Source organism: Aquila chrysaetos, chromosome 2 (genome assembly GCF_900496995.4).
Source record: "Aquila chrysaetos chrysaetos chromosome 2, bAquChr1.4, whole genome shotgun sequence".
Taxonomy (NCBI): domain Eukaryota; kingdom Metazoa; phylum Chordata; class Aves; order Accipitriformes; family Accipitridae; genus Aquila; species Aquila chrysaetos.
This window is the reverse complement of record NC_044005.1, coordinates 40,170,438-40,183,273: the sequence shown is the minus strand read 5'-3', so window position 1 is coordinate 40,183,273 and position 12,836 is coordinate 40,170,438. Positions and strand designations below refer to the sequence as shown.

The 12,836-nt window shown below is 44.3% G+C and overlaps 1 protein-coding gene across 11 annotated transcripts in view; it reads right to left on the bottom strand.

Moving 5' to 3' along the window:
• PCNX1 (pecanex 1) overlaps nucleotides 1-7,434 on the bottom strand; it is a 93,260-nt gene extending 85,826 nt beyond the window's left edge. For 5 of the 11 annotated variants that reach the window (XM_030030560.2, XM_030030531.2, XM_030030569.2 and 2 more), the window contains exon 1: nucleotides 7,109-7,434. In XM_030030560.2, the coding sequence (XP_029886420.1) occupies nucleotides 7,109-7,261 (153 nt within the window). In that variant the 5' untranslated portion in view covers nucleotides 7,262-7,434. Of the gene's footprint in view, nucleotides 1-1,396; nucleotides 1,704-2,592; nucleotides 2,680-2,700; nucleotides 2,745-6,739; nucleotides 6,761-7,108 lie in introns of those variants that run through there. The other 6 variants (XM_030030589.2, XM_030030598.2, XM_030030551.1 and 3 more) reach the window with 5 other exon arrangements.
• Between the last annotated feature and the right edge of the window lie 5,402 nt (nucleotides 7,435-12,836).

Sequence of the window (12,836 nt, the reverse complement as noted above, 5' to 3'; positions counted from 1 at the left end):
CACTTCAAGGCTTTCACCCTTCTCATTCTCCTTTTATTCATATTTATAATTTTGCCATTTCCCTAGGCAGTCACTAAACAAAATGAGAAAATAACTCTTAATCTTCATCTACAAATAGACCACTTCCCTTACAAAAGCAACAAGAGTCTGTGTTCTCAAATGTTTTGCTGCATCACTATCCTTTACCCCACTGATGTTGTAGTTTGATATAAAACTCTAACAGCCATAAATATACACAGAGACATACAACAATCAGAATTAGCATTTGTTACCCAGCATGAATGTTAATTTAGTAGACGAGAAGAACAAATTAATTGTCTTTAGACCTCCTAGCCTAAGGAGAATTCCAGCTTGTTTCATACACCTAGTCTCCCTCCCTGTATGGACCACTGCAAGAGAAGAGTCTTTAATGGTGATCAAAGCCCCACGCACACCTTGCAGCATCAGAAAGGGAACATGACTGGAGAATAAGACAGAGAGCCCTCTCTATCCTGCACACAAAGCTAGTTTTAGTCATTTAAGAGAGATCTGATTACAACATTAGTATTTCTACATATTCAAGAGCTTATAGTCCTAGAAGAACTGGCAGTGCTTGTCACACTATTTAAGCCATGAGTTTAGCAAAAACACTGTTCGAAGAGATCTCCAAATACAAAATATTGTACCAATAAAGGGGATAAAAGAATAAATGTTTCTAAAGATTGTATTGACTGTTGACTTCAGAATAAAACCAATCCTTAATCTGGCTGCTCATTTTCTGGCAGTAAGCAAAAACAAATAACGAATATAACATTTCTAAAGCCAAACAAGTATAAATAATCGAGTTTGGAATCAATGAGGAGGCAGGTTACTTATTAGGATTCTTTTATTAAAGGGATCAAGTTTAACCTACCTTTTCCTCCAAAACAAGTCAACACCTAATATAACATTTGAAGTAGGACAGGAAAACTAAGCTGAGGTATGCTAACTTAGATTTTGCATGCTGAGCTTGACAAGACCCTAATGGATAGTGAGATTCACTTACCAAGCACCACCTCAGAAGGAGAAAGAGGAAATAAAGCTATTTATAAACAGCATCAGTAAACAACCAGGAGCCACAACGATTCTAATGGCTTCCATACAATCCCTGAAGCAATGCTACAAGGGTTTCCTCAAGAGATGCAGTGCTTCCCCTTCCAAGAACTTCAGAGGCAGCTAGCTCCCTGTAGGCAAGGGCAAGCCCGTTAACTTTGGCAAAACCTCTGAGCTTCCTGTACCTGCTAAGCAGTCTGCTACCTAGTCAAACAGAACTTCAGCTATCCTCTCCTCTGCAAGTACCTAGTGTTCAGAAGCCATTACCAGAAGTCAGTTTAAACACTAGATGACAAAAGCTAGAGTTAGTCTATAAAAGACTTGCCCATAACTTTGCCCCAAGCACTCTTCAATTTCTCCCCTCCACTCTGTCAGCAGTGAGGTCACACAGTGTATCCAGTTTATCTTGTGGAATGCAAAATCTACACATCCTGTTCTGCAAATGAAAGCTTTGAGAACAAGTGGGGAAAAAAGGTAAAACACCTCATGTAACTTGCAGCAAACCCAATAAAGAATTAAAAGGGTGCTTTTTCCTCACATCCTGTTTCCACAGGATTGCAGAAAGCTAAAAATACATTTACTCACTAGTTTTCAGTCTTTGTATTCATTAGTAGTTACTCCTCTCTGAATAGGGCATATACTCTGGGAATAGAAGAAATTTTAGCATGTCTGGCATACTCTGCTGTCTGATCATACTTTATATTAGGTCTCATGCTGTGGTACAGCGGTGCTACCCACGGTACCAGCAACTCATCTGCATGCCAGCGTCAAGAGGAAGAGTTACTGCAACCTAACCTAAACCACTGGTGCCTTCTCTATTTTTGTTTGCCAAACTTAGAAGCATTCAACTTCCATTTGGGGTCTTCTCTCCAAAAGCCATGGCAAGTTAAAGTGAGATTAGTATTTTAAACTGTGCTTGACATTTTACCACATCTGAGGAGAGACAGGTCTCTCACCAGCGTAACTGAACATCTTGTACAATACCATCTTCAAGACTGGAATACAAATCTAAGTCCTAAAATTTGCAGCTAGATCTCACTTCAATTCTTTTCACAGGTACTAAAACATTTTTATTGGGCACAACAGACCAAACAAGCTCTAACCTGAGGTTTTAGCAGACACCAGCTGGCTACAAGTCTGTAGCTGCAACAGCATTTCAGAGAACATCGCATTTTACTGCACATCTCTAGTCACTTCCATTAGCACCAAAAGAAAACATACACTGAACAGCAGTAGTCACAACAGAAGCTCTTGTAGGAGAGAAGAAAAAGCTAGACATGACCATGCAAAAACTGCCTGCTTTAATTATATTCTGTTGAAAACTTCAGTCATGTAATGGCTGAACAAACCCAATCATTAGATAAACTCCTAGCTGGAAGTATTTCCCTATATCTTAAAGGGAAGTTAAGTAGTACTCTCAAAGATGGAGGGCGAGAGGAAAGACACTGATTTTCTACCACCTTTCCCTCAGGAGTTGCTTTCCAAATTTAAACCTTGCAAGACAACTTATGAAATCCATACTGTACATGTGGACAAAAGGTAAGACGCAGGAATGCACAGTTGAGGAGTGGGACTGTCCCTTCTGGAAGCTGCTGGTTGTCAGGTCAGCTTAGCTGTATCACACCACACCTTTTGTGAAAAGCTTTAAGCACTCCTCGATTCCAGTGGTCAACCTAGAACAGAAAAGAAACCTCAGACCACTAGCTACAGGATGAAAATACTCCCATTTGAACTACAAAGGTCACTGTATCTTGATTCATCATTTCAAATACATAACTGCCAGGAACCAGAGGGAATTTCATTGATCACAGGCTGTGCTACACACTTATGAAGAAACAAAGACTACATGGATCTTACCTAATCACATCTCACTTTAGTTAGACACTACAGATGCAATGAAGTTTCCAGATTCTTTTCAAAAAAAAAAAAACCAGATGTGTAGGTGTTACCTGTTGAGAACATTCGTAGCAAAGTCTCCCAACCCAAATCAGATTGCAAGTCCTTACGTAAACATGATATCAATCAAAATGTTCATTAAACAGTAACAGTTGGCTTGTAAAATGCTTTCAAGTTCAAGCATTTTGAGGCCAGTATTTTATAGAAACATTCATACCAGAGAAGAGGAAAGGTCAAGAAACAGCAGATGTACTTTTGTCACCATTTTTGTTTATGAACAACCAGAGCCCTTAAGAACTGCTGTTATCTGGAAGCATGTTCTGTTACAAGCTATCTAGTTTTTGACTGAAACCTCAAGGTGTATAAATGATACTGGAGTAGCCAAGAAACTAGATGTGGCTTAGAGCCGCATGGGATACCAGGGATTCTCATCATACATCCAACTTCAAGTACTTCAACTCTTCGTTTAGGAAACAACACCTATTTCAGAAACTTCACTGGAAAAAAGACTTTCACATGAAGCTACATTTATATGACCTACTTCTATAACTATGTACACAAGTCAGGAAATCAAGTGCCTATTAAGTGAACTGTTGTCTAAATGAGCTTGACTTTGACAGACAAGTTCTGTAGGTACATATGAGCCCATCACCCCAAGCAAGGTACAGTCCTGGCTCCTCTTCAGTCACTGGCAAAGTTCCCCGAGTGCCAGAGCCAAGACTTCACCCCCTCCTGCGCACGTGGTGGGGCTGAAACAGCATTCCGACTAGGGGAAGTGCTTTGGCAGTCTCCACTCTTCCCCTCCCCCTTGCAACACTGATGCATAACATTGGCCTCTGCATTTAGGGTATTTTTTCCAACTCTGCCACTGTATTTTACAACCTAGTTGTACAGTTTCCCCATATTGTAGCGTATTTTCTTCTCCCAACTTGAATTTTGGATTAAAAACAGGGATCAGCTCTTACAACAGATATGCAGATCAACAAGCACAGTTGAGTCTGTTACTGAATACAAATATCCAAACAGGGTAGTAACTAGTCTAGAAAGCAGTATTTTTATATGCATGCTGCCAAGTCACAGATCCAAGAGTACAGACTCAAGCAGCTTCACTCAAGAAGACATTTCTCCTCCTCTACAGCCCAATTGCTTCATTATCTACACTTTTCTTTTTGCCACACTTCCGACAAGGACAGGTTAAGTGTATAAATACACATGAGAAAAAGAGAAGTATCCAGATCTGTAATATAGATACATTTATTTATACATCTGTCTCTCCTTCACACAGGGTACAGACCTCACTTTCATGTGCTTAAGCTCAGAAGGCAGGTGAGGGACCAAGGAAGAAAGGCTAGCTGAATGCTACTGCTAATCCCTTAAGTTGGTTTGCACCATGTGTTAAACCCATCAACCCTAACAGCACTGGCATACACGTGCAAAGAAACACATAGATTTATGTTATTACTTGCGAACCACAACCATTACCATATTCCATTCTGAAAATACAGGATCAATAGAAGGAACACACAGACAAAACATTAGCAACATTGGGTGCAATAAACCAAGTCTTTAAGCAATAAGTGCATCTAAATTACCATATCCAAACGCTATTAAGCATTCCACTCCTGTTGAGGGTTAAATAACATTTGAAAAAAGTGATTAGCTTACTATAAAATGCATTCAGCCTTGAGAGCCAGCTACAAGCCAAGTTCTTAGGGGATACTTTTGCCTTTGTTGCTACAAAACAACTTAGGAATAACTATAGTTATTGCTGCCCCGATACATCAAAGCAACACTATGATCTTCAAATTCCTTCTGCAAGGAAGTTTTAGGTAATATAAAACCTGCCGGCATTCTAAGCCTTTCTATATACCTTGTTTTTTTAAACACACAGGGTTGTCTGCCAGCAACAAGTCATTTGAAGCTAGCTTAGAAACTCCCTCCTACACGCCAGTGAGCCATGCTCACAATTCAGATTACAGTTACCTAAGACTTTTTAAGCAAGTTCTGCTTATTTATGTATGTCCTACAGCAATGCAACATTTACTGCTTTTTATTCTGAAAAAGAGCTTAAGAGATGCTAAAGAACTAAGATGACCATCATGGTTCTGCCTGTTTAATTTATGTCTAGACAACACTTAAACTGCAGAGGGTGGAAAGAGGGAAAACAGCCAAATATGATTCAATCTGCTTTAACTTGTGACTAATCTCCCTACTTATTCTCAGGGAAGTTGGCACTTGTTGTTGCATCTTTAACACGTCCAGAGCTATGAAGCAAGAGAATTTCTCTGACCTCAACAAAACCCGAAGCAGCTTGCTTTTGCCTGTCTTCTCTCTTTCCACAGGAAAAGACTGTGGAACACTGAAGTTTACCCCATAGTATGGGTAACTGAAGCTTAACTGCTGCTTTAAGAGCAGCAGGACGCTCAAATGCTGGTCCCGATTTATCAGTTGTCAAAAGACCTATGTACAACATAGATCAGCCCCCCTTCAAAAGTCCCCTGCACATGCAGGATATAGCTGTTCATAAAGGTGTGGTGAGCTTTCTCAGCAAGGCAGTACTAATTAAATAGACTATTCTGTCAAAGCAGAAGAACAGTACTTCTAAAAACAAAAAAGCTACATTTGAGACCAAAAAGACTCTTCTTCCCATACTCAGTGGAACTCCAAATAGATGCAGATTCACAGATTTTATAGAGAAGATCTCCTCAGCTGAAAGTTTTAACTAGCTGTTGTCACATTAACTTCGGTTTTAAAAGCAGTTTGTCTCAGTCTGCGGTTTCCTTGCCAGCAGTCTAAAGTTTTCAAAAACAAAAAGCCTTGGAGCTACCTTTTCCAAGACACAGTAATATGAATTAAAAACTAACCGTACAGGGCTGTAACCTCCTCTTCCACATTAGCTGTTTCTTAGCATGAAGTGTCTCCTGCTGCAATCTTACAAATTGCTTTTTAACAAAGCAAATGCCTGACCCCAGAGCTCTCAATCTGCAACGGCACTTGTAGAGTTTTTCCTCCAAGGTTTCATTCGTTAACTCACATTTTTTTCACAATGCAGTTTCTACTTTAAGTTGTCACAGCATCTGGACCTGGCAGACTTGCAAATTACATTCTACCTCATGTGCTCAAAACTGGTCACAACACACCTAGTATGATCACACTTTTCTACCAAGAAATCTGAAGTGAAATATTAGTATTTCAGAAGTTACACACAACATACACAGAAAGAAAAGTACTGGCCAACAGGAAACTGCCCCTTCCCCTCATAGCTGATCACACCTCTCCTAGACTTGTTTCCAAGTCCAAATGTCAAGAAAGTTTCTAGGTTCAAAGGTTAGTATTTTAACAGCTTTGATCGAAGTGTCAGATACAAAGATATATTCAACAGGAATTCTCCCAAACCAAGTACACTACCATCTGGACACAAGCCAAAAAGCGAGAGTAACTTCTTGTCGATAACACAGAGTCCAGATACACTGCCAGCCAGCACGCAGTTCACTACACCACGGCCAAATAAACTTCTAGCTTATGGAACCTGAAGCACATCCCTCCCCCAGCCTCCAAACTCACAAGAGAAAGCAATAGAGCTGCCAGCCAGAAACACTGGCTAGATCTGACAGCTTCTACAGCAGCTGTGCCTTTTCCTGCACTACCAGCAGACCTGCAGTGGAAGCTAGTAGAGTTATGCCCAGTTCCGAAGGAAAGTAAACAGAAAGACGGAGACGAAGCGCCAGCCACCGAAGCCCTGCCGCGCCCGATGCGCCCCGCTAGCACCCACCCCCATCTTCCCGGTAACAGCTCCGTGCTTCCGAAACGCCGCAGCCTCAGGCGTACCCCGCGCCCGCCTCCATCGCGGCTGCCGGGCCCGCCGCGGGCCACCCTTCGCAGCGGCGGGCGCCGACAGGGCTAAGCGGCGGGCGGGCGGGCGGGCCGGCCCCGGGGCAGCCCGGCAGCGGCAGCGCCGCGGGCAGGGGGCGCGCGTGCGACGGCCCCGCCGTCCTTCCCGCCCCCCCCCCCCCCCCGCCCCGGGCCTCCCCGGCCGCCGCTGAGGCGGGCGGCCCCCCGCAAGGCCCACCCGCCCGCCCCGAGGCCCAGGCCGACACCGCTCCCCCTCCCCGCCCCGGGCGCGGCGGCGGCCTGCGCTCACCATGTAGAGGGTGAAGGGGAAGCCGAGCAAGAAGAGCCACAGGTAGAGGTGCAGCGCGTTGACCCCAGCGCCCTGGTGCGGGTCCTGGTACCAGCCGCCGCTCAGCGCCGCCCACACGCCCTGGCGCAGGATCTGCAGCACCTGGGAGCCCATGGCGGCCCCGCTCCGCCGAGCCGGCCCCGCTCTATCCGCCCTGCGAGCCCGGGCAGAGCCGCGCGCCGCCCGCGCTCCGCGACAGCCCGCACGGCCGCAACCGCCGCCGCCGCCTCCCCAGCAACGCCGCCGCCATCTTATGTCCGGGCCCCGGGCCGGCCGCCCGCCCCCGCGCCGCCGATAGACCGGCAGCCCTTGCGGCAGGGGACGCCCGCCCCGCGCTCTGTCGCCGGGGAGGGACGACGCCGCGGGGGCGGGGGCGGGGCGCCCGCTACTGCGCCTGCGCGCGGGCTCCGCGCTGCCCCCCCCGCCTCCGCCGAGGGGGACAGCGCCGCCGCCAGCGCCCCCTGGCGGGGCGGAGCAGGGCGGCCCTGGGCGGGAGAGCCGCCGCCGCCGGCCCTAATCCCGGTCCGGGCCCTAATCCCGGTCCGGGCCCAAACCCCCACCTGCGAGGCGGCGGGAGGCCGGGGACCGCCCGGAGTACCGAGGGGGAACGTGTTCCCCGGTCACCGGAAGGGGGCTCACGCCTGCGGCCTGGCCAGGGTGGCTCTCGGGGCACGTGACGTGTCAGGGTGCTCCTAGAAAATGGAGGGAGACGCAACCCTTGCAAAGGGCTGTTCCTTCCCCGCCCTCAGGGCCTTGCTCCTGGCGAGGCGCGGTGTCCTCTTCTTGTGGCAGGGCAGGAGGATGTAGTCCTACCCTACACTTCAATGCTTTACAATCAAAGCAAGATAACAACCTCGCCGTTTTTGGAGTCCTTCCGTTTACTGTCAATATGTGACTTTACCAAAACCCTCGCGTGCCCATCCCCGCCGCGGGGTTTGTTTTGTTGTTGCTTTCAACACGTACAAAGCCAGAATCGCTTGGATTTACGAGAAAGGAAAACACAACACGGCAGGCCGTGGGTGCGCCATGAGTCTCACAGATTCAACTCTGCTTCTGCGGCCACCTGTTTTTACAGAAGGTCACTAGTTCTCACCGAGTCCCGGCTTTTCAAGCTTTCCCCGTAGACAAGCACATCCCAAAAGTCACACGTCGGATAGAAAGGGACAGGTGAGGGAGTTTTGAGAGTGCTGTCAAGCAGGGGAAAGGGGAGGGCGCTTCCTTGAAACCCTACAAAGGGGTAGGTAATGCTGAGGATCCCTCATTAAATTACCTGACTCTCCAGTCATATTTGGGAACAAGTAGCTCTGAGGGCACACTATGATACTGTCGCTGTGGTGGCAGAAGGATCCTACATAAATTCTGTCCTAAAACCAAGTTACTGTCCCACTCCAGCAGATACAACTCGGGAGAACAGCACCTTCTGGTTCTCTACTGCGGAGGAATTGCAAGGAATGAAATAACCCAAGCACTCAGTCATGACTCATGATGAGCATGCATTTGGGCTGGTGTTTTCAAGAGGCTGCGTTAATGCCACAGTCTCCACAGTGTTTTTCTCCCTGACAGTTAGAGAACCAATGGCAGCATTTGGCTATTCTTGGAAAACCAGAAGACAGAAATGACTGACTCAAAGCAGATGCAGATGATTCCTTTTTGTTTCCTCAGTGGGAAGGTAGGGAGAAGGGATGGACACAAAACCCCGATGATGGGTCTCTCCCCCCAGTATAAACAAATAAACCATTTTTAACTTTATTATTTCAGATAGTGCATTTTCAAATACAAGACTGCTAGCAGTATTTTGCAAAGGAGCATTTTTTCACTCTGTCAAACAGGATTGAGATATGAAAGGAAAAAAGGATGCAGGGAGGGGGGGAGAAGAGGGAAAAAAACAACAGAGAAAACCTACAGAGGATTATCTTGGATGGGGAGGGGGAATTCCCTTTATTCTTTGGGATAAAGCCAAGCATGACAAGCCTCACTGGTTACAGTAGGCTCAGAAAAAATAAAACTATGAAGCCTGTTTCAACTACATCATTTTCCAAAATACCATTAAAAACTAAACTTACAAATACAGCTGTTAAAAGGTGAAGTTTTTAGGATGTGTTATGCATAAATATACTATGATTCTGTAATGATCAGGATTATGAAGCCTTAGTTCTTCCAACAGCTGCTTTATGAATGTTACATAAAAGCTATTCACATTCTCCACGAAAAGGAGGCAAGAGGGATAACATTCATTAACAACGTGTCTGAAGGCTGCAGTACATGCTTTAAAAACCTTTATGCTTCTGTTCAGGAGCCAATGATTAAATCTGGACAGATGAGCCTCAGCCTCATAGTAATGATTCACGTTAAACAGTGCCCCTGTGTGAGAGGCTGGATGCTGTGGAAGCTTATGGCTGCTTCCCCAGCCCTGCTCCTAGAAGTCATTGGACCAGCCATGAAGTGATAGAGGCTTGGGGGGGGGGGGGTTTAAAGCAAAAAACAAAGAAACGAAGAGAGGAAACAAAGCATGAATATTACAGGCTCAACCCTGATCCAAAACAGCGTAACCTAGTTTAGCACAGATAGCCCTGTTCAAGAGCACTTCATCATGGGATGATCTAGTCTGTCTCCAGTAAAATAAGCGAGAGAATATCACGTGCTTGAGAGGACAATTAAATTTCATTGTTTAGCTATTTAAATGCAGACAGGCTGAAAACATTAGGACAGAAGATGGGGAAATAATATTATTGGAATCCATTCATGCCCAAAGGTAAAATTGATAACCAGCCCAGTTGCAGACATCATTAACAAAGTAAGAAAAAAAAAAAAAAATCATTACTAGCTTTTAAGGGAAACAAACAATCCACATATGGATAGAAAGTAACAGCAGTAGACTCAATCTGTGCATCAAAGCTCTGCAATCCAACAAATAACTAACTTATTTTCTGCACTCTACTTTAGCCTTACAGTACTTCTTTGGGGTGGGTATTACTCTCTGTACAGGAAAAGAGTGTGCTTTGGGAAAAATAAAGCACAAAGTCAGTGAAGAGTGAACAATTTATTAGATAAAATATTTAAGAGAGAGGTCATTAAATCGAGTGATTGGAGATCAACCTATTTTTCTCCAGCATTTCTCTTGTAATTTAGTATGCCAAGACTAAGGGGGAGAAGTCATTTGCCACATAAGCCAGCATTACACAGGAGGAGACCAGCTCAAAACTAACCGTTATTTCAGCCAGACAATACTTCAATCCCAGTTTTCCTCACGTTCTTTATACATGTACACAGTCAAGTGCCCTCCTTACAACCACAGGCTATTGGGGCAATTTCTGTAAGAAATTAATATTATTGCCTCTCTTAGCTTTGCCATCATATTAAAGATATGGCTGTTTTGACTTGGACTTGGCCAAGGAAGAATGATCTTGTAATCGTATACAGCAACACTTTTCTTTACTTCATGACACACTCCAGTGGGTTGAAAGGGCATTTGCAAAATCAGGGCAACACTGTATGTGGTGGACAGTAGAACATAGATTATACCAAATACTCAGATGGATAAACTAATCACAATTTCTTGACCAGCCTTATGGGCACACTTTTCCTAATGGGTCATATTACTAGAACAGGAAGTTGATCAAAACAGTAACAAAACACTGAAACCTGCCACAAAAACTCTTCAACGTGTTGCCATTTCTAAGAATGATATTGTAGCGTGCTTTGCACTGTTAGTAGTACTTTAGTCTCTCCTATCTTCTTATTCAAGGGAATGAAGCTCTACACTTTCCCTCCAGACATCTTTTGTGGGATACCCCAAATTATCATTTTTAAATTAGTTATCAAGTGAATTCCTATGTTTCATGAGAACATAACTTGGATAATTAGGACAAGAGGTGAAACAGAAAGTTAAAAACAATATTTTGCCTAAATTGGGTGAAATTTAGTATGTCCAGAAACAAGCTTATGATTGGCACTTCCTTGTCATTTTTGATTACAGTAATCATCACAGTATGATACCAACCTGTAAGTAGCTAATAAAACAACTAGCAGAAAATAAGAAAAACACTGATTTACTCATTTCACAATTATGAGGGTTAGCACTTCTCTTTCCATGCTGGATACAGGATTTGTTTTCAGACAGAGATTGACAAACTAGGGCTTGGTGGCTCACTACCAACTTTTATTTACTTCTTCCCATTGATTCCTTGTCTCAGGATCTATAATTAGGCAGCAGCACTTCAACCCCGATTTTTGGATCCTGCTGACATGTACTACTTACTATGGCTTGGATACAGTATCCAAAGCAGCAACTTTGGCTCCAAAAAGAAAGAAAAAGACAAAAGTCAATTTTCTATATAACTGATCAGCCTAGAAGTGCACCTACCTTTTGATTTCCTGAAGAAGCAATAATTAAAATATATACTTGCTACTTGGGCATTAAGAGTCTTTGCATAATTTTAAGTCTTGACTTTTTTTTCCACCATTCGCGTGTAATTGCAACCTGGTTAAAAAAGGGTTTATCTGAATTCAGAAGGTTGTCATAAATGGTGATAAATGTGTCTTATTCTCACATTATCTCATATGAGAATTAAGAAGTAGGCTTATTTACAAGGGTGATAGAAAGCAGAATGTCATCCTACAATAATATTTGTTGGCCTGGTTTCACTATAAGATAGCTAGTTTTCTTATAAAACCTGTCAGGAGATTGTTCTAGATTTGCTTTTAATTACAGTAGAGTCGTTTTTGACAACTGCAGGACTCTACTGAACACGTTGTCATCATGTTAGCATCTGATGGCAGCTTATCTGCTATTTGCACAGTTTTTAAACAAACTTCTAAACAAGAGCCAGATCCTTTCACAGACCCCACTCCCTTTCTAGCAGAGAAGCCACGCCACATTCAGCCTTCCACACTAAGAGATCGCTATGAAATTACTCCATGAAGTTCAGCCCTGTATGTTACCCCTACTCCCAGCTGGAATACAGCATTTAGAAACAACAAGAAAAATACGCCTAGTTTCTAGCATTTCGGTACAGACCAGGCACAGACTTATCAACAGGAGGGTTACATGGCAGGAGACCTCCTCTCCCTGCTGTGCCAGCAGGTTCACCACTCACAGCACACGATGCAGCCCCAGCTGTGTGCCAGGATACAGCCTGCACCCACCTTTATCCCAGCTACGGCACCACACACACTCCCACATCCACCTGCTCTTTCAGGATACACCCTGCCCAGCAGCTTGTGGGGCAGGCCAAACCTTTCTCTCTCTCTTAGCGTGGGAGAACATAGTTCTTGCCCTCACAAACTAAGAAAGGGGAAGAAAGGTTAGGGTTTGGGGTTTGGGATTTTTTTTCTTTATTTTCAACTATCCCTATGACTAATATAGCTCTCCATAGTACTTCACAGTGCTACTTAGGGAGAGAGCAATTCACTGGGTGGAGGATGCTAATTACTGATCTGCAAACAGTTGAACCGTGAAGCTCACAGTCCCATTAGTCCTGCTCTTGCAGATTGTCTCAGCTGCCTGCTGCACCTTTTGAGTATGTAAGCTCTTTTCGTACGCTCTTTGAGCCCTTTTCTCAAGACAAAATAAGCAGACCAAAGCGAAATTCTCCCTGAAGAAGAGCACTTACATAAGTTTCTTATTATCAGGGAGTGCTGAAAGGGGAAAACTGTTTAAAATAGATCCATGCAGACAAAGAAGTCCCAT